The sequence below is a fragment of the Myripristis murdjan genome, chromosome 1, assembly GCF_902150065.1.
Source record: "Myripristis murdjan chromosome 1, fMyrMur1.1, whole genome shotgun sequence".
Taxonomy (NCBI): domain Eukaryota; kingdom Metazoa; phylum Chordata; class Actinopteri; order Holocentriformes; family Holocentridae; genus Myripristis; species Myripristis murdjan.
Window position 1 is genome coordinate 20,710,875 of NC_043980.1, and position 27,473 is coordinate 20,738,347.

General features: G+C 40.2%; 1 protein-coding gene across 1 annotated transcript; it reads right to left on the bottom strand.

Annotated features, from left to right (window-relative positions):
• Window positions 1-26,819, bottom strand: ugt8 (UDP glycosyltransferase 8). Its single transcript, XM_030061664.1, has 6 exons — window positions 26,600-26,819; window positions 17,743-18,575; window positions 12,883-13,025; window positions 7,704-7,780; window positions 4,393-4,612; window positions 1-3,634 (listed from the first exon to the last, which is right to left on the bottom strand). The coding sequence occupies exons 2-6, from the start codon at window positions 18,571-18,573 to the stop codon at window positions 3,253-3,255; spliced, it is 1,653 nt and encodes a 550-aa protein (XP_029917524.1). The 5' UTR covers window positions 18,574-18,575; window positions 26,600-26,819; the 3' UTR covers window positions 1-3,252.
• Window positions 26,820-27,473: the final 654 nt, after the last annotated feature.

Here is a 27,473-nt window from a genome sequence, read left to right on the forward strand (position 1 = left end):
TCTGCAAACAAAATATGTAATGTTTATTTAGCATTAGTATTTTTGTTTGTTTACATTATTCTATTTACAACATGGACACATGACAGGACAATTGAGGACTTTTTTTTTTTTTTTTTAAATCAAAGTAATATGAAATTTAATAAAAGGGAGAAACTTGTTTTCACAGGTTAGGAACTGCTAAACCTGGCACAAGAGAACAAGGTATGTGTTAGATAAAGAAAAAGGGACTATGCATGTGCACTGTTGCAGACAGCACAATGAAAGAAAAGTATCCAAGTTGATGCTGAAATACACACACCATGAGCAAAGAGCTAACAGACTGAAACAAAAGACACAGACCAATAAGGGAGTGGGAGGGTGGGGGTAGGGTAATTACAATTTGGGCTATAATATCATTAATACTGAAATCATTAAAAAAAAAACAAAAAAACAAAAACAAAAACAGAACATTCTTCCCAAGTGTTTTCCATCTCTCCATTCCCTGTTCATAGCTTGTGAAGCACCTGCAGACCCAGTTACCATAACCAAGAGCTTAAGTTGTTAATGACAATGAAGACGATAATGATGATGATAATGATGATGATGATGACGATGATGATGATGATGACAATGAAAATGATGATGAAGATTCAAGTATAATAGTCTGTTTGCAGCAGGGCTGGGCCGGGCCATGCAGGTTCACATACAGCTCACAGAGAAAGGACAGACATCAAGTTTCTGTTGAAGCTTTCCCTTACTTGTCACACAACATTTGCTGGTTGGTTGGTTGTAAGTCCTCCCCGGCTCTGATTGGTTAAGCTGTAGCATTTCCTTCCTGTTTGCTTCAAACTTACATGGTTGTATTTGCCCTTGAGTCAAGTTTTAGTACCTTGGCAAACAGTGTCTTTACTAAGCTGTGAGCACTTTGTGGTTGCCATCTGCAAAAACTAAACTCTAAATAGATACGTGGACTATGCTGCTGGGAGGTGGGAAGAAGAATATTTGGGTGGCCTAGCGATTTGATAAACCATCCCTCAACAGGATGTCCCATGATGGGAAGAATCTGTCCTGTTGAAGTGTGCATGAGTAGGACACTGAATCCCTACCAGCTCCAGTGGCCCTCCTTTATAACAGACTACACACTTTGATCTGCCTGTAGAGAGGTAAGGAGAGAAAAAAAAAAAAAAAGAATTTCCCTATAGGAAACAGTATCACATTGTTACATTATTATTCATTACAGAGCAAGTGGGGAGCACCTAGGTTGTCAAAAAAAATGTTCCTCATTCTCTCTACTTACTTTTTTCCTTTATCTAAATTAAGGATTGACAATCAGAGCATCTTAATGCTAGCCATGAATTCCATAAACTCAGATTCTGTGATCAGACAGGAGAGTCAAGGGGATTAGAGTGGATGGAGGTAAAAATTATATGCGGACAACTTCAGACTTACTGAAAACACAGAGCATAAAATAACCATCACTATACATATTTTTTGGAGTCCTTCTCATAACTACGGACATACACTCATTGTGATGACATATTATCAGAGTATAGAAAAAAAAGTCAAGTAACTGTTGGTTTTTCATGACTCGCAGCGGGCTAAATCATACTGTATCTGCCTTGTGTTCCCAGATACCCAGTCTAAAGCTGTACAATGAGCTACTACACACAGCTGCAGAGACAAACCCAAGCACACATACACCCCAATAATCAAGCATTCTACATACACAAGTATTTGCATTTAAAAAAGGCCATATGCAGAATGTGAACCATTCACACTCCAAGTTAATAAAATTACACTAGTCTGCCTATGGCGTACATGATATCTAAGTCTAACAAACATTTAGCGTTGAGCGAGAAATGACATGAATGAATGAATTCTATAATTACTACCTGAGAGCAGTGTGCTCATAATCTAGCGTCAACATAAAAGGTCATTACCATGAAATCGTTCAAACAAATAAATCAGAGTGGAATGATGCACAATGTCAAGTAGTGCACCAAAAAACTGGCAATCAATCAATCATTTCTAATCACTAAGTTCATGAGGGAGGCATAATTAATATGGGCGACTGATGAAGACACTTACTCAAAAATGTTTACACTAATGATCGACTATCTGAGCAATGTCTGGGTGTATTCTGATCGTGTCCTGGCTATCCACAGCATCCCTGGTAGTTATTGTCACTCCCTTTGAACACTGACGTTATCACCCTTTTCACTTTGCTAAGCCAAATGGATTTCAGTTGAGCTAAGCTGCACTGGTACAAATCTAAGTCTCTGAATTGCTCTTAAAGAGACGACGGGGGTGGTGCACGGCAAAAGTTCAGTCCTACATTGGCACTACCAAGAGAAAAGGGAGAAATTTGATGTACATGTTCTCTATGGCCCGGTACCCTTGATTAGTTTGGAGACAAGACCGCCATGAATGCTGTGGATAGTCAGTTTGGGACAGCACAGAGCTGTGGTTACATTAATGGCTGTCAAAAGACAGTCAAAAAAAATTCTTTTGTCTATTTACTACAATGAAGGTCATGACATTATGAGGATATTATTAGTTTAGAGGAGGGAGGGTATGTGTAACATTGTGCCATCATACCACTGATAAATGAAATAAATTAAGAACATAGGTTAACAAGTTCCACCATTAAAATGTGTTTGTACAGTAATAAATAGATTTGTCTTCTATTTACAGTTTACCAGACGCTTGTGGAAGCAGTGCCATAGTTTGCAATTAAAAACATTAATTTCTAAATATTTTAGGAGTTATTTGTTTGTTGTCATTTTGTTCAAGGATGAGGGGTTGGCGCTCAGGGTTTCCCCTCTTCATCATCCTTCCATAGGTTAAGGCCAGGAAGACAGAAGAGAATGAGGGACAGAGAGAAGGACCATGTATAGAGACGTCTTCCCAAGTGTCTTTCCTGTGTTTTTTTTTCCTCATTGACTTTCCAATTTGTTTGGTGTTGTATTGCTATAGCTGCTGTTGTTAGAGTTTGTTGCGTTTTGTTAAATTTACCTCAGCACGCATACACACATGTACACACACATACACACCCACACACATGCAGATTCTGAGCACCCAATCCCTTACTCTGTCCCCACACAATGCATTGTGTATCCTCCTACAGCTTCTTGCTTGCTCTCAGTTGCCACTAAACGCAGACCTAGGAACAGGTTTCACTCCAAGCTATATCCTTTATCAAACTGGTAAACCGGACCTAGAGCTGAGTCCACGGGGCAACTTCCTCCTTCTCCGTTGTGGCCATTCAAAACACTAATTCATCTTCTTCTCGTTCCTCAAGGCCCCATTGCGTTTGTGCTTCCCATTAGCCATACTGTCACTATGGCAATGTCCATTAGCCATGTTGCCTTCATCCCTAATGATAGCACTTCCTCTGCTCTGCTCCCCGACCTTTGAACTCAGCAATCGTCCTATCCGGTAGAGAGCAAAGCCAATCAGAGCCAAGCCAGCCCCTACTGTGAGAATGACATCGAGCAGGAAGTACTGGTAGGTGGAGACCTCATAAACACTGGATCGCAAGTGGCTGGCACCTTGGTGACGCAGGATGTAGTTGATCCAGTAGACAGCTCTGGTCACAGGGTGGCCTGGCTGGTCTTTGTGAATGGTGGAGAGCAGAAGTGCTTGCTGGCGGTACCTAGGAAGGCAGACACAGGTGGAACACAAGGATAAGTTTGTGTGGGTAGCCTTTAAATGTGCCTGAGTGCATTTTCTCACACAGGAAACAGAGTATAATTGAGTATGAAGGCAAGAGTGTGTGACAGATGGGGAGCACAGTCTTTTATGTTATAGAGTGAAGACTCATGAGGCCAAGAAAGTGATGCCAAAAATGGTCACCAGATGGCGTTGATACCAACAATAGCACTATCTATCTATCTATCTATCTATCTAACATAGACATAAATGCCTAAAAATGCCTGGGTGACATCCATAATGTAATTTTCACTAGTTATATGCTGCCATTGACTTATATGGAATCTAATTCTCTCTTATGTACTATTCACTTTTTACTAAAAAGTCTGATAAGATAAGATATCTGGGATTACAGCTTTAACAGTAGAAATTTTAATTTCAGATATCAGCACATTCACTTTGATGAGTAAAAAAATCCTGATCTGCATAGCTTGTAATATTAATTTGAGATATCTCTAATTTAGTTATATCTAGCTATAAAATGTATTTAAATTATGTTTAGTGTCAGAGCTCAAAAATACAGATATAGATATCTAGAGTTCGGTTTTCACTAGTCAGAATATATATTATTAAAATCAAGTAGAATAACAACTAGACAGGATATGGCCACTGATATCTGAAATTACAATTTGTACTTGTAAAATGTGACATATATCTTTAATTTGACTTTTTGCTTGTAAAAATAGAAAAAATAAAGCCAACCTGGCATCGTTGATGACGTTGGTGAGGGCTGTGTAGAGGTCCTCCTCAGTCATGGTCTTCCAGTGTAGCATGATGCCCATCCCCTTGGCTGCCACACGGGTCATGGTGTCATAGTGGTCTCCGAACAGTGGCACACCCACCACCGGCACCCCATGGTACATGGCCTCATAAATGCTATTCAGGCCACCATGGCTCAGGAAAGCCCTTGTGTTGGCATGGCCTAGGAGGCAGGGACAGTGAAGGGTAAGTAAATGATGTATAAAAGCCATTTTGTGTGCTCAGTGTTCATTTGCTGTTATTAACAGAATGACTTACACTGCTGGGTTGACCTTCATGTAGTCTAGAGACTATATTTACCCCACAAACTCTTACACATCCGAAGTATTTCAGTTTTCCACCTGATATCATGAAGGTGTGACTGTGTGCTTACATGGGAATAGAGTTTACAGTTAGCAGAAAAATGAAAATATGAATATGCATATGTGTTTTTACAAGGGTTCACTGAATCAGCACAATTAATAGAATGCAGGGCCTCAACAAGGAAAAGAATTACCTTGGAGAATTAATATTATCTGTTTTTGAGTTGACCTAGTTCAGCCACCTCTTTGGATTTGGGCATTTAAAAGTAAAAGCATCTCTCTTCATAAAATTAAGTTTTGACAATTAAAGCTACCGTTACACCACAACAGAATACAATGCTAAGCCATTGTAATATGTGAACAGGTGCATGCTTCTCTGTCAATAATTGACCCTAAATGAACTTTCATCATCTCTGACAGACCCAAAATGGCTTACACATTCATTATGTATTGACGACCATTGGTATGAAATGGAGCAAACCCACATGCACCGCCTTAGAGTCATTACTGGTGATGGCTTTATAAAGAATCATTGCATTTTCTATCAGAAACTGGGTGGCCGTCATTGGCAGTGAGAACTGAACAGCAACGCATTTATTTATTTACAAAGCACTTCTTGGCAAACTACCTGGGTATCTTACACGTCTTTTTAATTATAGATTATTTTCAAACTGCACTAGGTCCCCAGACTGTTTGGTCCTTGAATATCATCATGTTATTACTGAGACTGGGAAACTGACTTTTAAATACTGTGCTCCACACAAGTAGAACAATCTGCAGAAACATGTAAAGCCAGACAATCTAATCCCTTTTAATCAATTTAAATCTCCTTTGACTGACACAGAGCAGTATGAATGCATGTTTTCTTTGAATTAATGTTGTCCCTCATGTTTGGCCTGTTTTTGTATTATCTGTTGATGTATGCTGTAACTTTTGTGTGTTTTTATTGCTTTTATATATAGTGTCATCAGGGCATCCTTGTAAAAGAGAGCTTGCTCTCAGTGGAATTCCCTGTTTAAATGAAGGTTATAATAATTATAATACTGAATCCACCACACAAACCTGGTGATGGGAAACCTGGTACTGCGAAACATTTTACCATATCAACCAGTACAAATATGAAATGATATTAGAATAGACTCCTAGAATCTCAGCATCTCATTAACATGAGATATATCACTGTTTAAATGCATAACATTTAACATTGTAATATGGTACTACATTTTATAATGTGCTGGACAATTTTTTTCAAAATTATGTTAAGTAGTGTGTTGGATATTTTTATTAGACGCTTTTACCAAACAGAATGATATAATTGGTAAAATACAGTAGTAGTAGTCTGTGATCCATCGCTGAGGCACAGTATCTGGAGACTCCAAAGTGGGCATCTATCTATCTAACTAATTCTTAAATTTCTCTCCACTACATGGTGAAGCTGCCAAGCTGACTCCAAAAAAACACTGTGGCAAAATTGTCAGAAGATACCAGAGAGGCTTGGGACTTTGTCAGCAGATGACACAGACAAAAGGGACTTGCGCTGTGAAGAAGCTGCTCTCTGTGCACAATTGGAAACACTAGAGATGGCATTCATGGCAGCGTATTGGGATTCTGTATTATCAAGGTTTCAACCAAGTAGTACTATTTTGCAGCTAAGTTATATTTTGCCCTTGATAACACAATTAGAGCATTCAAATCAATTCAGAACACTCTGAGTATAAGCCTACCGGGCGTCAGCCAGACTAAAAAGCATAACACCACAGGCCTTTGCTGACAAAAAAGAGCAAGATATTGAGCTTGATGAAAGACACATGTTTCAGGTAGAGACCTTCAGCGTTGCTATTGAAACGCTTACTCAGAGCCTCAGGCACTGTCTTGAGGCCTACGGGCACCTGTGCAGTTTGGCCAGAGTGTTCTTTCTGTGCAAAATCTGAGTCCAGTGCCTCAGTAATTGAGAAGGCCAATGTTCTGGCATCTGTATACCCATCTGACCTAGATGACAGCTTAGGTGATGAACTAACTCAGCTCAGATCACATATTAAACCTGAAGATGGTACAAGGCCAAGAGGACTTCTCAGAATGATTCTAGATTATGGCTTTTGTTTGCACATGTTTTTTTTCACAATTACTGACTCTGCCTGTCAGTAATTGTGAAGGGGAGTGGTCATGCTTTCTCCTGTCCAGATTAAAAATGAAATGAGGACTAAGATAATACAAAAGTGCCTGAAAACACTTTCTCTCATGGCAGTTGAGAGCAAAATGACCAGTACATTGGACTTTGATGACTGTGGATGAGTTCGCATGAAGCAGAGCCAGGAAAAAATGCATTGCATAAGCTAAGACTAAGGTAGGATTTTTATGATTAATTTAGGTTTAGGCTAAGAAGTCTTTCTATGTTTGTCATATGTGACACTGTATCTTGCTGTCAAGTGTTTTTTAGGTTTTGTTTTTGTTAATATTAGAGCTGGATTAAATTTACAGTATCTCTTATTTGTGGCTGGGAGTGGTGTATTTTGTTAAAGTGCCATTGCCTTTAATTGATTTTACCTGCTGTAAATCCTGTGTTGTTAAGATACAGGTGAATTTATTTCTAGTTATTGTGCCATTAGCTGTCAGTGTTCCTGAGTTGTATATCCTGTTGAGATGCAGTATATGTCTTAGTAATATGCTATAGGCATTAATTATGTCTATCTGTGAATTAGTTATTGTGCTGTAACTGCCCTGCCGGGGGTGTATCTGGGAACACATCCATGCCCAGGGGCCCATAATCTCATAATCTCATAATCCGTCTATGTGTGGGTATGTCCTTGTCAAGCTAGACTGTACAACGCTAATTTGGATAACTAAAGGTTAGATTCAGTTCAAATTAAATTATTCTATTCAATTCTATTCTATCCCAACATAAGTGCTCTGAAGACAGCTACAAATAATGTAGTTTCATCTCACTGTACTTACCCAACAGATCATTCTGAGGCATCCATTCAACGAGCTTGGTGTTGTTGCCGAGGTTACTGGGTGGGACTCCTGAGAATCTAAAGAAGAAAGGAAGGAATAAAGTAAAAAAGAAATAAAGCAAGACGGAAAGACAGAAAGACAGAGACAGCCACAATGAAAGAAAGAGACCAAAAGAAACAAAGAAAAAAGAAAGAAAGAAAGAAAGAAAGGAAAGAAATGTTAAGACAATTTCTCTCATTTTGGAGGTGACAAATCAGGGTCCTACTAATCACCTGAAAGTACCTCAAAGTACCACAAAATGATCAAGCAGTTACCCAAAGGTGGGACAGAGTGTTTTGGGTAGACCGGGCAACGTGAGCATTTTCAACCCTGACGAATGCACCAGAAAAGAACTGAGATGTTGCATCAGTCCTACCTTACCACATAACTCCTGCAATGTCATAACTGAAAATACCTTGATTGTTCACATTTTTGACTGGGAAAGGAATTTTTCCAATTCACATAGGAATTAGGCACCATCATTGATCACCAGAGAAAATACTACACCTCACACTTTTGAACCCTTTCTTTGTTACATTGTAGGCAAACTGGTAACCTGACCCCTATGTGAAAATAATTATTTCTGTTCAGCTATGCTACAACTTCACAGCGGTGCACTGGGATTAGGTTTGGAGGAAATATGAAAAAGACATAGCTAGTTTAAGCATGGTGATTTTTTGATTAGGAGTGATAGGAAGTGGACAAAGAAGTCTTTGTTGATCTATCTTTCCTCTGACTAAAAGAGTAAAATTAGGGCCATCAGTCATTTGGTGATGTTCTAGAGGAGATTTACGTATAGCCCTTTGGGACTGAAGCCATGTCTGTGTCTTCTCTTGCTATATGATGAATGGGCATTGGTGAATGCGTGTCTGTGTGTATGTGTGAGCTTACTGCACCGCAGGCAGCATGCAATGCATTTGCATGCATACATTATGACCCCCATCCTTCCATCTCTGTCTCCTTTCCTTTAACCCTAACTCTTTTATCTCCCTCTCTTCAACAAAGCAGCAATTCACTGTCCTGCCAATCAAAGCCTACATTCATGTAGCCAATTATCAATGACACAATTCATTTGGCTCCGTCCCTCTCTTTCTCCTCAGACCTCTTTCCTTCCCCACCTCTCAGTCTGTAAAGGCCACTAAAAGCCATAATAAAACAGGTATAACATTCACATAACTTTTCTCTACTCTACTATGCAACCCATAGCCTTGGTCAGATGCTACTAAAGTGTCATCTGATAACTCACCATAAAATGTCATTTATTTTTTGAGGGGGACAGGATTCAAGATTTTCTAAACCAGTATAGCTTGCTTCTAAAAAAGTATTTTAATCAGTAGCAAGTGTTAGCACTCTTAAGTTTCTTTTGTTTAAATGCAGCAGAATGTATTGGCACCCCTGGAGTAAAGTATTGGCACCCCTGGAATTTTTCCAGAAAATACACTGTTTCTCCCAGAAATTGTTGCAATTACAAATGTTTTTGGTATACACATGTTTATTTCCTTTATGTGCATTGGAACAACACAAAAAAGCAGAAGAAAAAAGCCAAATTTTACATAATTTTACGCAAAACTCCAAAAATGGACTGGACAAAATTATTGGCACCCTTTTAAAACTGTGGGTAAATCATTTTATTTCAAGCATGTGATGCTCTTTTATTAGCTTGTATTTTTTTTATTGCATCATCTTCCGTTCTCCCTCTTTTCACACTGAATTTATTTCATTTATTTATCCTTTATTTTACCAGGAAGGTCCCATTGAGACACAATATCTCTTCTTCCAGGGAGTCCTGGTCCTGGAATGAAGAGATCCTGCATACCATTGTAACTCGCAGGAAATTTTACCACAACTTAGACAGGACATTTCAAGTAACTGTCACTGGAGATACAGATGAAGGCTGTAGAACTTAAACATTTTGTTCAAGTTCAATAAAATTTGCTGCATGTGAGAACAGTGCGTAGGATCTTTTCATTTATTGATCTGTCTATGCTTATCTCATACAACTGCCAAGACAGGTATACAAAAGCCTTTGTAGGAACTTTTCAGCCTCACGTTTCACTAATCATACACTTCTGCCTTTGTCTACTAATCTCTGGCCTGGCGAACCTTGCCCTCCACAAAATCTCAACATCACCGCTGATAACACTGTGACTTTAACCTGGGATGTTAACATAGCACAATTCTAGACAACTATTTCTCATTTAAGGCCACATTGCAGCCAGAAGATGATCCTCTTAGTTTGGGCTTTACAACATCACGCAAATAGGCCTTTTTCCCACTAGGGACTCTACCCAGTTCCCTGTCCAACCTTTAGCCCTGTGTGGACCATTCCAATCCCCTTGTGTACTGACTTCCAAAAACCTCCTCAACCCCAAAAGCCATTAAGTCCATCTTGAATTGAAACTAAGAAATTTTAGTCTGGCTTCAGGGAACAGCACAGCAAAGCATCAGCTTTACTTGAAGTGTCCACTGACTTATTACTATCCCCCATCTGGTAAATGTGTCATTTTACTCAACCAAAGCTCTGCCTTTGATATGGTTGACCACGCAATCCTCCTAATCTGTCTTGAGCACCAGGTCGGTATTGGGGTAGCGCCCTCCAGTGGTTCACCTCCTACCTGACAGACAAATCCTTTTCTGTTAAAACCGGAAACCTCTTCTCCTCATCTGCTACCATCAGTTGTGGAGTACCACAAGGTTCCATTTTAGGTCCCATCTTATTTGCTCTTTACATGCTCCCGCTAGTTATCAAATTCCAAAAACACAATATCTCATACAATTGCTATGCACATGACACTCAGCAATATCTCCTGTTAGAACCTAGTCATAGCAACACAAAATCACTTAGGTCACTCCTTGATTTTGCTGCAGGATGTGAAACAATGGATGGATAAAAACTTTCTACAGCTAAATGACAGTAAGAGTAAAGTGGTTTTACTTGGTCTCGCTAACTCCACCAGGGGTACTGCTGAGCACTTAGGGCACATGGCGCCTAATCTGCATCCATCTGCCAGAATCCTCTCTTTCAATAACCTTAAAATTTTAACCAATGCCTCAATTTCCTGCTGGCTGGATTTCTGCAATTCTCTCTACCTGGGAATCAGCCAGTAATCTATATTTCGCCTGCAGCTGGTGCAAAATGCTACTGCTCCATTAGTGACTGGCACAAAGAAGCATAACAGCATCTAAACAGTACTGGCATCCCACCACTGGCTAACAGTTAAGATCAAGGGCCAATTTATTTCTCTTTTACTTGTTTTTACAGCACTGCAGTGCTTGGCGCCCCAGTACATTTCTGAGGTCTTCTGCCCCCTTTCCAATCCCAGATCACTCAGATCCTAGGACCAGTCACTCTTTGCTGTCACACAATCAAGGCTGAAGGGAAGGGGCGATCAGGTATTCACTGTAGCCACCTCAAAGCTCTAGAATAGCTTACCATTTTCAATGAAGTGCTCCCCCTTCTGTTGACATTTTAAGACAAAATTAAAGACATATGTTTTCCCAGGCTTCTGAGTGTCCTTAACAGTGTCCTAACATTTCATATCTCACTTTGACTCTCCTGTGCTTTTATATTTTTACATGTGTATATGTGTATATATACATATGTGTGTATGCATATCTGTTCCTGTATGTATTTATTTGTTATTGCTGCTAGCTCACTGTCTGTAAATATTTTATTGTACAGCACTTTGATCTGCTTTGGCTGTTTTAAAATGTGGTTTATAAATAAATTTGATTTGATTTGAAATTTGATTTGTCTCATAACCTGTCATATTCTTGCATGAAACTCCCCACTGATGTTGATCATATCATATTCAAAGCTCGGCTCCTAGTGTGCTAGGCCGCTAAGGGACCTGCATCCCATATCCCCAAGTTTGATTCCTGCCCGATATAACAGCACAATTATGTAAATAACACTCAGCTACACTTGCCTTAAAAGCCCTAAGACCATTGTTGTTTTGACAATCTAAATTAGTGCCATATTCATATTAAAAGCTGAATGTTTCAGTTTCCTAAAGCTTAATGACAAAAAATGTGAAACTGTCTTCTTTGGCCATAATGATTCATTGAATAACAGGCATTATAAACTAGAAAACTTAACCTCAAATGTAAAACCTGTGGCTAGAAACCAAGGGGTCTTTTTTTGACATCCACAACACATTTCACGGGCAAGTTAAAAAGTGTAGTGTTGTCCTGTTTCTTGTAACTGAGAAATATTTCAAAGATAAAACCATTTCTATCTTCAGCTAACACGGAGAAGCCAATTTTGTCTTTGTCTTATTGATAATTATATATCTTGTTTCTTAATTTACCATGTTCTTTTTACAGTTTATTTACTGTGCCATTTACACATACCTTTTGGTTATGCTGTTGTATAAGCACTTTCCGCCAGGGAACTCTTACTGTTGGTTACTTAATGTGTTTGAGGTGTAGAAATTATCTTATTCAACTATTGTGGTCCATTATGACTCACTTCAGATAAGTGCATTTGATAAACTTCCAAAGTGAAAAAAAATTGCTTACATTAGTCTCAGCACTATCTATTAAATATCTGTTTACACTTTGCTATTTATAGATGTCAGTGTAAACTGTTCAGTGTAAATTTGCTCAAGAGAAGGATTATGCCACACACCCTTGCAGTGACACTGACACACAGAATATGACATATGTCATATATATATCTATATCTATATCTATATATATATATATATGTATATAGATAGATATATAGATATAGATATAGATATAGATATAGATAGATATAGATATATAGATATATAGATAAATATAAAAGAGTTATAAAAGTTATAAAGCCTACATACATGTGAGGTGCACATATAGACTTTGGCCACTACGAAGCAGGTCATCCCAATGGTTATTGCATGTGTTTTATAATGGATAATGGTTACTGACCAGAGATAGCACAATTGATAGCGGGGCTCCCTAAACAAATATCAGGCAAACAAGTTAAATTTTACAACAAGAACACTCCTAAGATAATTACATATAAACCCTGGAGGTTACTACCTTGATTTTTAAAACTGAAATCCTATGAAATGTACAAATTTGCCACATTAGGAGGAGAATTCTATGCCAAAGCTGCCACAGTGACAGCTGTGGCAGCAAAAAACTGATACCGTACCTCCAGACCACACGCTGGGGCAGTCTAGCCAGGGCTCCGGCTAGCTTCTGAGCAATATCATGGGAGAGGTATTTGACCCCAGCTCCAAATGACACCACCACGAAGCCATGATCCGCTGTGTCATTCACCCATGCTTCAAATTCCTATGGGAACATGAGACAGAGACAAAGAGAGTTAAAAATTCACTTCATACAGCATGCAAACCAGTCCTGCAATTTTTTCCTAAAAATACTACACTACAATACCATGCTAGGCCTAGTGATTGGAGTTTATTTATTTATTTTTTTTTTTTTTTTTTTGCCCCCTTGTTCTTGAACATTTATTATCCTCATGTTAACATTATATGATATTGTGAACGCCACTATAATGTTAACACCATGTGTACCTGGGGTATCTATCTCTGCCAAGCTGACAAGTTTATATACAGTTTGTGTAACAAAAGATAAAGGCCTAACAAATTAGCCTCTTCACCTAACATTCACACTGGTTGTGATTGGCTGTGACTGTGTTAATTACTTTACAGCCCGACCACATGATTCAAGTTTATGGCAATTACTCATGCACTGTCTATCTCGCTCTCTGTGTGATGATCCATCCTGAATAATTTACAGCTTTTACTGTGAGTTTACATGTGAGTTAAAGGCAGCTTTCGTAAAATTCACTGAGTCTTTTTTAATCAGTGTTGCCTTTCAACAAGCAATGGGTAGATGAGCTGTCCCTTTAGCAAGTGCAATCTACTGTTGCTGTTTCAACTGTATCTCTCAGTCCCGCTACAATCGCACCTATGATTATCATTACTATTATCACCATTCTCACCACTACCATCATTGTTCCGACTACTACTACTATTATCAGAAGATTAATTATTATTGCTATTAGTGCTACCATGATTGCTACTGTTGTTGCAACACTATTAGTATTGTCATTGCAGCTATTATCACCATTACATTACTATCCATCCCTATGTTGAAATTGCATCATTCTATGTCCCGCAATGTGCTTGTCTCTGTCTCTCTCTGTTTCTCTCTCTCTGTGTGTCTCTCTCTCTCTCTCTCTCTCTCTTTAATTCACCTCCTGATTCTCTTGTTTCTATTCTGACTTATTTGCGTGTATTCTTACTCTTTTCCCCTTCTCTCCTTTTACCACCTCCCACCCTTTTCCTCTTTCATCCTCTCTTTCTTCACCATATTTCCCCTCTTCCACCGCCCCCGCCCCCACCCACCCACCCCCTCTCTCTGAGGCCAATGGCTGCCCATCCAAAGCCTTGTTCTGCTTGATGTTCTTGGCCCTGTTAAAAGGGTCTTTTCCTCGCCACTGTCGCCCTGTGCTTTGTCTTGGGGGAGATTTTGGTTCATGGTTTTGGCCAATATCTGTTGGGTTACTGTAAAGCCCCTTGAGATAACTTTTGTTATGATTTGATGCTATTCAAATAAAATTGAATTGGATTGAACTGAGACAGGTTTTAAAAATTATGTGAGGACTAACTGAACAAAATCAAGGCAATGAAAATTTAATGGAAAATCTTGACAAATGCATTCATCAAGCAAGACACAGACTTACAGTATGTCTAGAGCTTTTAATATACGTGACCAAACACCTTGCAACTGCAAAAGCACTTAACTGACGACGCATACATCAGCTTTGTACTTGATTGAAGTCTTGGCCCAGCATTTCATTATACAGCAAAATTTCAAATTAAGTCATTTGAATCAACAACGTTAGTGTTTAGTCCATAATTCATGCCAGCCCACAGTCATTTCCCTGATTGTTTTACTTCTTGATGACTTATTTCATCCCACAACCAGTAACTTGAGAGAGACATTCTACATTCTTCTAGTAAATCAGCAACAGGTTGATTTTAACCACTTAATCTGCACTGAGTTTGTACAAAAATCTTGTCAAAAATAATTATTTGTCTCAGGGGAATATGTTTTCCTACCTTGGGTAGAATAAAATCTATGCACACAGTCTGACTGATCATTAATCATCTTTCACTCTGCTACTGAATAGAAAAACACTGGCAACCATACAAATGCTTGGCTATGGTAGTATTTTGCTAGATACAAGCGAGTATAAAAATAAAGATGAAATTAAGGTTAATGTATTATTGACTACAACTGAATAGAGTAAGGAAAAATCGGGTTAGGGTTAGGGTGAAAACACTAGTTTTTTTCTGAACTGTGATAAGGTATCATCCTTCTTTGTGTTTTGTTGTTGTTACATTTTGAAACACTGGGTAAGTGTACATAGTTATACACAGAGTTCACAGAGTACAGGTCAAGTTAAATTTTATCTTAGAAATCTTGAATTTTTGAAATTATCCAGTATATCTGTTTGGAGGATGAGAGTCTGAGTTTTTGATAAAAAAGGTTCCAATGTTAATTAAAGCCATCATCTCAACAATTCATTAATGAATGGCACTCAAAACCGCAGCTATGTCTCTTGACAAACTGGTTGAAATCCACAATTCATCCTGTTCTTATCGGCTGCTGTTTTAATTTACAAAAGGTGGCTAAAATGAAACCATTTAAGAACTTGACTAGATTTAAAACAGGTAAGAAACTGTTCAGGGAGGCCCAACAATTTTCCGGCTTTTCCTCATTTACAATCATTCAATGCTGCTCTTCCTAACAGGGACTGTAACACTGTTTATGTGCGGATTCTTGGGCAAAGCTGTCTGAGTCAAATTCCATAAGGGAAAGTGGCCAAGAGAGGTAGAAGGCAAGCCTTTTAGCAGTGTGGTTCACATGATGAACCTAATCTCACAAAACAACATTTAACATCTGCCAGCTATCTCAGCTACTATGTCTTTTGGCAAAGCTAAAGTCTATCAATGAAAAGTCACTCAACGATGAAGCATTAAGCATGGCTGCACAATAGTTAAACTAAAAACAAAAGTACTGAGAGGGGAAGCCTGCAGTGTTCATAATTTCCACCATGTGAAAGCCACATTGAAGCAGTGAAAATTTGGGACACAACACATGCCTATGGAAAATGATGACAATAGTGAAGTGAGGCCTCCTCCTCCTGTGAGGGAATGCTGAGTATGTTAACCCAGCATGCCATTAGCTGATCAGCCTTTTTCACTTGGCAGATGGTCATATGGTTCCAAAACTCATACACAGAGAGAGAATCTGCAGTTCAGCATAGGACTGTATGTGTGTATATCTGCGAGGGGGTTCATTGATGTACAGTAACATACTCATTTGAAAATGGTAAGGGACAGGACATGGACTGAGAATGGGTGAGGAGGGATGGGGGGAGAGGCCACGTTGGAGTGATGGAAGAGGAGGACAAGGAGATGGAGGGAAGAGAATGGTCCAGCTGCGGCAGCTAAGGCCTGGCCCTGGCACGGAGCAACCTCAGGGGCACACTAGGCTACTGTCCCCACAACGCTGCCTCAGTGTCCCCATAAAGGAGTCTCAGTGTCCCCAGAGCCCTGCCCAAAACAATGGCCTCGTTCTCCCTCCACTTCCATTATGACCCCCTCCACACAACGCCGCACAATGCTCGCCATTGGCTGGAGTGGCATTCCAAAACCCCCCGCAGTAGATACCGCCGGCCCGCGCTCTCGTCATCTCCATCCGAACGATGGACTAACCCCCCTTGCCACCCGCCTCTGTTCTTCATGACTCCCCTCCCTCTCCTCAAAATCTGCCGTGTGTCCATTCAACCCTTCCTCGTCCCCACCCGGCCCAGGGCAAGGCAAAACCAGCACCATCCATAAAGGCCTGCTTTGTAGCAGCATGAGAGAATAAGAGATACTGCATGAGAGGAGAGACACTAGGGACACGCAAGAGTAGATACAGAAAATTGCTGATAAGTAACTCAGTGAAACTGTGACGAAAGAGATAAAAAAGGCAAATTTAGGGAGGACAGAGAGAAGATGTGGAGAAAGAAAAAGGAAGAAGAGAGATCAGGCGTCACAAAGTGAAAATGTGCATGTTTATGCATGTGGACTGAAAATAATGGGGTCTTTGACAAAACAGAGTAAGGGAACACAAACGCATTACCGGATTTCATGCCATAACCCGGTTACTCATAATAATCTATTTTTTTGTGTGTGTGCATGTAAATGTCGTCAACTGAGCTCCAACTTAAGTGTAGCTGACACATTGTGAATGAGAGTGCTGGCTTGAATTGCTTGCCTGAACACGCTATAAATCCCTATCACCAGCTTTCCTGAAAATGAAATCATTCATTCCAGCTTTTAAATAATTAACAGAAGTTTGTCAATGGGAGTTAACAGCAGGGTGATGGTTGAAAACAAAAGGTTAAACTTCTCCCAAGGTCAGTGTGAAGCAGAACAACAAGGTGCTCCATCTTACCTCACCAAAAAACCCACATATTAGCATGTAATTACGTAATAGTAAAATTTGGCTGCAGTGAATCAGCCATCATAAACCAGTAACTTCATCACCAGTGGAATAGAGGCTTTATTTTATGTTCCATCAGAACATAAAATATGAAAATGTGTAAATATGGAGCCTTGTAAATATTGAACTTGCTAGCCCAATGAAATGATACTAAACACTGTCACCAGTAAACTACCTCTACAGTCAGGTCAACAAGGAGACACATATCCCTATAAAAGAAACACTGGTGTAAACAAGCAGGAACATACGATTGCTACAAGTGCTTATATATGTTGAAGGCTATCATATCCACTTGGTTTGACTACTGTTGACAAAATATACTTACTGTAAGGTGCCTTGGTCAAAAGTGCTTCCATAATTTATGTAAATGTAATGACTTGTTACACATAAGTGACCTGTGACTTGATGTATAATCCTTTTGTTTCTCTGATTCTGCCTCTCTCTTGGCCTCTCATTTGGTCTGGGTGTCACTCTCAGTACTGACCTGTGGAAGTGGGTTGGGCGGCTTGGTAAGGATGCCTCCTATGTATACCACATGAGGCAGTGTGGGCCTGGGGAACTCCAGAGCCATGTCAGTGCACAGCATCCACAGCCGGCTTCCCTGAACCAAGTCAGCCATCGGCACTTGCGGCTTCACCCCATATTTCTTCATGATTCGGTCATACTTGGGCAAAGCAATATAATGGACTCCAAAGCGCTGCACCAGGTAAATTGCCATGTTGGTGATCCTCTGGAACAGTGACATGCGATCCGTCAGCAAAGAGTTGAACTCAGGGACATAGGACAGTGGGGCTGGGGCACCCACCTCAGCAGGGTACCACAGGCCTGTGCTGAACACGGCATACTGCACGCCCAGGATGTGAGCAATCACAAAACCACACATCTCATTAGGGTCCACCAGCAGCAGGTCAAACTTGGCCTCCTTGAGCCGGGTCATGACCTCAACGCTGCCGACCACAGCATCACAGTTCTGAGAGTAGTGGTCGAGAATGTCAATGAGTTCCAGGAACGTCAGGCGGCCTGAGAAGATGTTGCTCACTTTGGATTGGAGGAAGTTGTCAGCTGTGGTGCTGTTGAAGATTCCTGGGTAGCGCTGGAAGTGGTAGTGAGGGGAGGGGGGCACTTCTCGGCCCTCTGAAATGAGGAAATGAGTCTCATGGCCCTCCTGGTGCAGCGCCGTGGCCAGCGTCTTAAAGATGTAGAGGTGTGACTCGAACATGATGGGTGGGACCACGATTACCTTAGCAGCCCATGATGCACTGGGGCTCCAGGAGAGAAGGCCAAGGAGGAGGAGTAGTGATGGAGGTAGATGCATGGCTGAAAATACAGAGATACAAACAAAATTACCACTGCACGGTATTGACAGCAAATGACAATATAACAGGACAGTCATTACAATGTAGTCGTCATGAAACCAATATTAATCCAAAATCACAGGTATAGATGGATATATATGTATGCATTAATTTATGCATAAACTAAAATCATCACGGAGGAGCCTCACACAAACAGTCTGGTCTTCAACTTTTATCTATCTGAACCTATCCTTAATGCCCACCTCTTATCAGTCCACTCAACAACAACTCTGTCATATTGGTATGCACTAGCAGCACTCCCTAAACAAGGTGTTACAAGAATGTTAAAAAAAAAAAAAAAAAACCCTTTCAAAAACTGTGTGAAGAGTCAAACATTTACCCATACTTCACTTCCCCCTTCCTCCCTCCTCACTCTCTGCACAGCCGTCACTGACATAGTGTGGGTAGCACCAACGTCATTCTAAACCTCCAGCCGCTTTCTCCACAAACACAAGCACAAAGAACCATTATAATGTGGCCATGTCATAGCCTATGCTCTATATGCCCACACTCATTCTCTCCCTCACTCGGTTTAATCATCTACACCAGAAACCTGTTCAGGAAGGCCCAACAATTTCCCAATTTTTCATCTACAATAATTCAGTGCTAGCAGGGTGCATAACATCCTTTATGTGCTGATTCTTGGGTGAGAGTGTCCAAATCATATTCAATTAAGGAAAGTGGAAGTGTGGGGGAGTGTCTGTGAGAAAACAAAAAAGTGAGGTCATTCCCCGCAAAAAGAAAGGGGGGTCGGGGGGGCGGGGGGGGGGGGGGTGTAAAGAAGAAGGGGAAGAAGGAAAAGAAAAGAGAAAAAGCTCAACAAGAGCAAGACACATAATACAACACATACACTACAAATAAAAAAATAAAAGAAAGGAATACAACAGAGACAAGTTTATACAATCAGATCTAATGGTTGCACATTGGCCCATGATGTGATCGCATATTGTTCATGATTAACCATGATCACAGATCTGGTTTGTTCGGAGCCACACCTTCAAATGTCCCTTGAATGTTAAAAAGCTGGGACTTTCTCTAATTGAGGGACGTAGGCTGTTCCATAATGTACTACCTCTGTACGATAGAACATTTTGGCCAAATGTAGTTTGTCTAAGAGGTACCTCACAGTCACCTCTGTTCGTGGCTCTGGTGACTCGAGTGGTGGAATGGCTGACTGCCTCTGTTTGATGTAGTCATTTAGTGGCGGCCATGCCAGCCCATGTAGGACTTTGAACATCAAACAAGCTATTTTAAAATTCTTAAAATTTTCGAAGCTTAGCAACTTATACTGCGGGAGAATACTACAGTAATGATATGAGATTTTTTTTTTTTGTCGAGGATTTCAACCACTTTTTTATACAAGGAAGTTAAAAGTTTTATTATTATTTAGACTACAAAGATAAGACCATTACGGTAGGTCATCTCTGTTCACTGTGGTGCCTTGCCAGACAGCCAAAAAAAAAAAAAAACATGTCTAGGATGTCTATTGAATATACAAATAAAATAAAATAAAATAAAATAAAAATTTATCCTAATAGCCATCATACTCATGGGTAACCAGAGACGTTTTACTCATTGTTTATAGAAACTTGAAGATGTCTCTTGAAAAAAAAAGCACACAGCGCTATCTTCAGACTAACATCTTTTAATGCCATTACTGTTTCCACTGAATCTATGTCAGATGACATGATTATTTCTGCTGACATCTAACGATAGCATCTAAAGTGGATTATATAGTGTATTAGCCATCTGTTTATCCAGTAAAAGGAGTTTCTCTTGGATTGGATTGCAAAGTCTTTATTGTTCTCATGAGGCAACTTGGTTTGCAAACAGTATTCAACACAACCGATGCACATCATAAAAGCCAATAAAAGTCATAAATACCTATAATAAACATATAGTAGATATTATCATGATAATATTTAAAAGTCCATCAGTCGTTTGCTAAAATGAGCACACAATAGCAACTAGGCCTGCAGTTTGTTTTTAGGAACCCAACAGCTGTGGGTTTGCCAGGATGGCCTTTGCTCTCCGAGTGGCTCTAACTTGATAAACATAATCAAGATCATTAAGGTTGGTGTCAAAGATCTTTTGAAGTTAAACAGTCTTTCCCAATTTTATTAACCATGCTGAGGCTGTCAAACCAACAAATAAAACATGTTCAAGGGCATTATTATTATCAACTTTAAAACCCCTCAACTTCCTCAGGAAAAACTCTGATCAACCTTTTTGCAGATGAAGTCAGTATTGGCATCAAAAGTCATTTCGACATCCAGGATGGTGCCTGTAGCTATGCCACTGATAAAAGTTGGTGCAGTAACAGGAGAGTTTCGACAAAAGTCAATAAGCATCTCTGTTTTCCTAGAGACACTGAGTGGCAAGTATGAGTCCTTACACTTAGAGATGAACAGATCGCTCGGCCTGTGCTCGGAATCGGACAATTTTTTGCCTGATTGGCCATGACCGGTGATCAGCCAGTCAGCCTCAGTTTTGCATGCTGGTAACATTTATGCTGCGTTCACATGGAATCCACATGGAGGATGGCAAGGGAACCCAGCAAAACAGCAGGACAGCAAAACAAAGCACGCATGTAGATATGTTGCTATGGTGACATCGTATTACTTACAAAGATCATAACCTTTGCCGCTATTCTCTGCTGGCCTCCACAAATTTTTACCATCCTGTTCTCGTCCACTTGAGTTACATCTGGGTTAAAAAATATTTATATGAATATGTGTATGAATTATTTTTGTCTGAATTATAGTTCTTAAGAAGAAAACCGGAATACATCAAATATCAGAATCTGCAAGTCAGATTTGGAAAAAAATCAGATATCGGAATCAGCCAAAAAAAAAACATTACAATCGGTGCATCTCTAATTTCACTATTTGATGAAACTGCCCAAGGCTGGACCATGGTCCACCACATGGTCCTGCAGGAAGTTGACATGCACTGAATCAACAGCAAACTTGATGAACGTTGCCTCAAACCTACTCTGGCAGTGATTGGTGTAGAGCATAGAAAACAAAGGTGACAAAATGCACCCCTGAGGTGGAGGCCCTGGAGAGCATATCAGGGCCTCAAACAATGTATCATTATCACAGGTTCTCTGTGACCTTATTGTCAGCCAGTTGACCGGCGAACATATAGTGACAAAGTCAAAGCCAGATATTTAAGAAAGCATGTGAGCTAGAATATGGGGATGCATGCAGCTGAATGCTGACAAGAAATCAACCAAGCATATCACATCCTCTACCCACTCCTTGCTTGATATGTGAACTAGAGTGAGTCAGTTACACTCTGTCTCATGGCTGGTAAGCTCCTCTTCACGATTCAAAACCTTTCATAACTAATGAGGTAAGCACTATGGAGTGATAATCATTCAATACCTTTGGTGATAAAATCTTGGTCACTGGAACAACAATAGATTTTTTCCATAACTGGGAACTGAGTTTAACAATGGTGGATGTTGCATCTACCATGTTGACTGAAGAATGAATACAAACCACCATCATAAACACTTGTGGAATTTCTTTTGGCAAGTAGAACAGGCCCAGTGACATAGATAAAATTTCAATGTGCAGGATACAAATGACGAATTACTATGACAATCTTACACCAGCATGAATTAACATACAAGCACAAGCCCCCTCCCTGTGCTTTGCCATCACCTGAGCACATGGTCAGGCAGAATGGGCAGATCAAAGCCATGGATTTCGAAACCCTGGCTCAAGTCATGATCTGTTAACCAGGTTTCAGTCAATGCAAAAGTTCATCTTTCCCAAGAGCAATAATGCTCATAAACAAAGCACTCATTACATCCATGACGACTCCAACTAGTTAAAAGACAGTCAGGAAAAATACTGTTCACATGACAGACAGGTTAAAAATTGACATAAAAAGAGAAAACAAGCAAACACAACGATTGCTGCTGGTCGCTGCAACAGGTGTAGCACCACTATCCACAAGCAACTGGGGCCTGGTAGGAGGAGGATTCATGGTGGACACCATTTTGTTTAGCATTGTTCTGAGGATATCGTTACAAGCTCCTCTCTGTCCAGACTGTTGACTGTAACTATAGAAACCAGCCGCTGTCTACTGAGGACTGCTATGCGTCATGACTTAAGTTACTCATGAGGGAGTCTGGTTTCCCAGCACACAAGGAGGGCTGAGGAAATCATCTGGCCAAACAGAAAGACGGATTCATCTGGGTGAAGACAGGTTGGAGGTGGAAACTGCAAAACATGCAAAAAAGCTTTAAACAGAAAAATACAAAGGGCTTGTAACCGATAGTTGTTACATGCGACAATAAGGTCAGGAGATGAGCTAGTAGTTTGTCTGTTGCATATTTCTAATAAAGCCTGTACATAAATTGCCAAATATAAGAACCATGCCAAAAAATGAGCTGTAATTGATCTTAACCTGCCAGAGCTATATTATAAAGTGTGGTTGCTGACCTAGAAGGGACATGCAAAGTCAATCTTACAAATGGGTTTTCCGTGCTCTGTGCTAAATGGTCCAGATCAAATGTGAAAATGAATTGAGAATGAAAAGAACAACGTTGATTTCCATATATGCAACAACCCCTTTGTCTACACCGAGCCATGTGCTGTGCAGAATTACATAAACTTAAACTTTCATAAACTGTGATCATATCAGGTTCACCTCAAGTTGCCATTGGGGATTTAAAAAAAATCAAATCCATTAGAGGATCCTCAGGAAAAAATTTGATTCATTCAGGCTGACATAACATGGTAATTATACAGTAATGACCCTTCTCTAATACCCTAATCTAGACTAACATGTCTTGATCCACCACTGAGTGCAGAGGCTGCCCTGTGTCCACAGTGGGGGTTCATTAGCTCAGTCTCCCCTGCTGAGAGGGGAGATCGGACTCCCCAGAACTTAAATCATGTCAATTCAGCATAAGTTCAAGCTGTTTTTTAATCATAAAAAGCTGATCTTAGGTTTGTATGGTTAAAAAAAAAAAAAAAAAAAAAAAGAATTCCAGCTGCGGAGTCCAGCTTGTTATCAAGATGCAGGTGAGTGGAGTACTCTAACAATATCGAGCATGATTTTAAAATAGTGACATCATATCTAGACAAGCCTACTTTGCCTTCACTTCAGTTCTAAGCTGAAATGTGGATGGCTACATTAGCACATAGAAGAAGCTACACCTTTTTCCCGTGGCAAGCACTTTAAGATCTTCAGTTTTGGTGAAAACAAAAAATAAAGTAGAAAGGCACTTGACTTGCATGTGAGCACACACCTGAGAATGTATTTACAATAGCAACACTGTTTCTCTGCTCTCCCTTATCTGTCATTGCTTCATCAACATTTGCCAGAACCACTCACTTACTCCCTAACACACATACATACATACACACACACACACACACACACACACACACACACACACACACACACATGCACACGTACATAAACACACACACACACACACACACACACACACATAGTATTGAAATGGGGTAATGTTAGCTGTGACCTTGTGGTAAGGAAGCAAACAATTACACTGGTTGCTCAGTTTGATTGGTAAAGAGGTTATTTGTATTGGGACAGAAAAAGCCAACATTTCTCCAAATAACATGCTCAGGCCACTGCCCCATTCCATTTCCACTGTTTTCCTGTGTAAATTATTGTGTTACACTAAATAAACGGTGCAGTATATATTCAGTAACTAACGCTACAGCAACACTCTGTTTCAAGGACATTATTTTAAGAATCTAGGCCGTGGTTATGTGAATACCTAATGACCAAGTAGGCCTTTAGCCTGCGAAACCCACTCATGCACACTGATAATAAAGGTGATGATCAAGCAACTTTTCCCCTTACTTTTCTGGTTTCTTTTTCCCATATTGCAGCTTTAGCAGACATGTGTCATTCTCATGGATCATGCCCTTTCTTCCATCATATGACATATGGACATATGACTTGTTTAGTTTATGTTGTTTGACTTGCCCTTCTTATGATTTTCACTTACTTTCATTGGCTTAACAGTCCATCCCACCACACACACACACACACACACACACACACACACACACACACACACAAAGAAGTCAGACAGGCTTCTCTCTGGCTAGTGTTGCAACTTGCCACTAATATGCAGGTATGTAAGGCACGGTAGCATTCTCACCAGTTGATCCATTCATATGATGTACCACTAACCGATGACAGCTAATTTATCTGATGAAGAGGGAGGCTATAAGCAATAATGTGGATGAAAATTTAAAGGCAGGTCAACTATGAGGTGTCCCAGTTATCATAAGGCAGACATTTGCCAGCATGAACCATTTTCCTTATTACAACCCCATCTTCATACAACTTAGCATTGGTTGTGTGATATACTGATACTACAGTGTGAATTCTGGTACACTGCCTTAAGCATTTACACATAGTTGCTGCAAAATAAATGTCACATCAAGCTGGAGGAATCTTAGGGGTAATCAGCCCCCAAGGTAAATATAGGGTAGCTAGGTGTAAAGGTAGACCTACACCTCAATGCATGTTCAGACAGTTTCAGTGTTTAAGAAATCAAGCCAAGCAGTATAGTGAACACAGGAGTTATTCTGAAACACCAGTTACATCAGCAGAGTGCTGATTCATGTTTAGCAGTGACCGGCTTCTATTGTCAATTTCTTAACATTCTGTATGCCACATTAAGGTGGTATCTTACGGCCTAATTCCCTGGCTGGGCCACTACTGACTCACAGCCATCTTGCTTAATAAATCAATCATCACCACACCCACTCAAAAAAGAAAAAAAAGAAAGAAAACACACACATCATCCCAAATATTTCAAAACATACCAACTTGTCATTACACATGGTCTTTTTTTTTTTTTTTTTGAGTGGCCAAAATATGTTTTGAATATGGGTGCACTGTGAATAGCAAAACGCACTGCCCAACGGCATGTCAAAATGTGACTGTCTTCCATGCAGGTATAACCCGCAGCAAGCAGGCTCGGGGCCTCTCAGGGCCAAGCAGCTCTCATCTGCGGTGGCATTGTTAAGAAAAGGATTTCTTAACATCCGGTAACAGACAGTTTTGCTTTGGCGCAACAGACGCAAAGCAAACATGACAGCCGCTGGTGAGATGCGCTCACTAGAAAATCAACAGGAGAGCTGGGGCAGTGCTGCATTCAAACCAAGTATGAACGTCGGCGCTACTGGTTTTAAGTTATAGAGCACCTTGGAGCTCAGGTTGGAGTTTGCGCGCTACACCCCTCCTCCAACTCAGCGAAAACGAGATAGGCCTATCTACAGTGTGATGTAATGAGATGATAAACTTAACATGGAAAAAAACAACAATTTAGATGGCTTGGTTTGCTTGGTGCAGTTTTCATTTGTCATTAGCAGAGCAACGTTTGTTTTGCTGTAAACACATCTCGATGCTGAGCTGACCACAAGTTTACAGAAAACTTCACTTGCCCTAAGAAGTTGCTCTGAGTCCTCAAATTGCTAATCAATAAGGAAAACTACACTAATGTTGCTAATAGATTTCACAGCAAATCTACACGCAGATAATTTTAGGAAAATCGCAGCAATACATATCTAGTGGTTTTAATAGATAATATAATACCGGATAACACCATAAAGCAACAATAAATCCACTACTGAGGGCTACCGGTGCACTAGAGAAACTTAGTTGCACTTTTATTTGTGCTGATACTCCGTCAATAATTATTCGCATGCGACCTGAAAGCAGCACAACAGCCGTGGCAACACCTACGTCTCAAGAGGTTTCGGCTGTCTCTCGCCTGGGCTTACAAGAAAAACAAGTTTTTAAAAAAATAACAAATGAGTTCACGGCTGTTGATCTGATCACCGTCCATGCAGTCGTAAAAACATAAAAACGTAATGAAATAGGATACTTGGACAAAATTAAAGTCATTTTGCAGGGCAGTCCATGCTGAGCTGCACCTGTTTTGAACGCATTACAAGCTTACCTGCGTTTGCGCCTTACCTTGTTACTCGGACCTAGATCAGGGTGTGGGGTGAGACTACAGTAGTCCAAAATTGCTTGAGCGGGATTTAAATAAGTGCGGGGAGAAAAGGGGGACCAAAAAGTGCTCGGGACTGAGACAAAAAGCCAGATTTAAGAAATAAGGAAAATGGGTCCCCGGGTTATCGAAGACGAACAGAGGCAACATTAAACTCGCAGTGTCCTTCACAGGGGCGGGACAAGCCGTGTGGAGAGATGGAAAGAAAGGGAGTGACGGAGGGAAGAGGCACGGAGTGGTTGGCTGTACAAAAGGGTGGAGAATATCGGCCTGTGCCTTACCTTTGTTACAGGTGGTTGTATCCATGTTGACACTGTCAACTCGGGGAATAAACCTATAAATAGGCCATTTTGGTCTTATCAGGGATTTGGGTGGGGTCGGGTGTGGTGGGGTGGAGTTGGGGGTAAATCCACATATAACCACTCAAACTCATTTTATACTGTGGACTAGTCTAACATCATCTTAAGTAGGGTCAAACTGATGTGAGTTATATGAGTGCAGGGTCTTTTAATCAGAAAAAAAATAAATAAAATACAAATACAAATATATGCACAAACATATATGTGTATCACTGCAATGTTCATTTAAAGACTCAGGGTGTATCTGTGGCACTCATTGGTGAGATTCAGAGCTTTATGTTATTTGAGGTTCCTATACTATATTGTTGTATGTTGTATGAATTATTCGTTCCTCCAGTCAGATTCAGCTGTGATATTTGTCTGGTATGTCTCCATCTATCGTTTTATTTCATTCACTATTTACATCAGTGTGCCCGTACGCATGCACACGTGTGTGTGTGTGTGTGTGTGTGTGTGTGTGTGTGTGTGGTGTGCTTGT

Coding starts and splice junctions, on each gene's coding strand:
- ugt8 (XM_030061664.1), bottom strand. CDS start 18,573: ATGCATCTACCTCCATCACTACTCCTCCTCCTTGGCCTTCTCTCCTGG. Junction 13,026..17,742: donor CGCCCAACCCACTTCCACAG/GTCAGTACTGAG, acceptor ATGTTCCCATAG/GAATTTGAAGCATGGGTGAA. Junction 3,635..4,392: donor AACGTCATCAACGATGCCAG/GTTGGCTTTATT, acceptor CTGCCTTCCTAG/GTACCGCCAGCAAGCACTTC.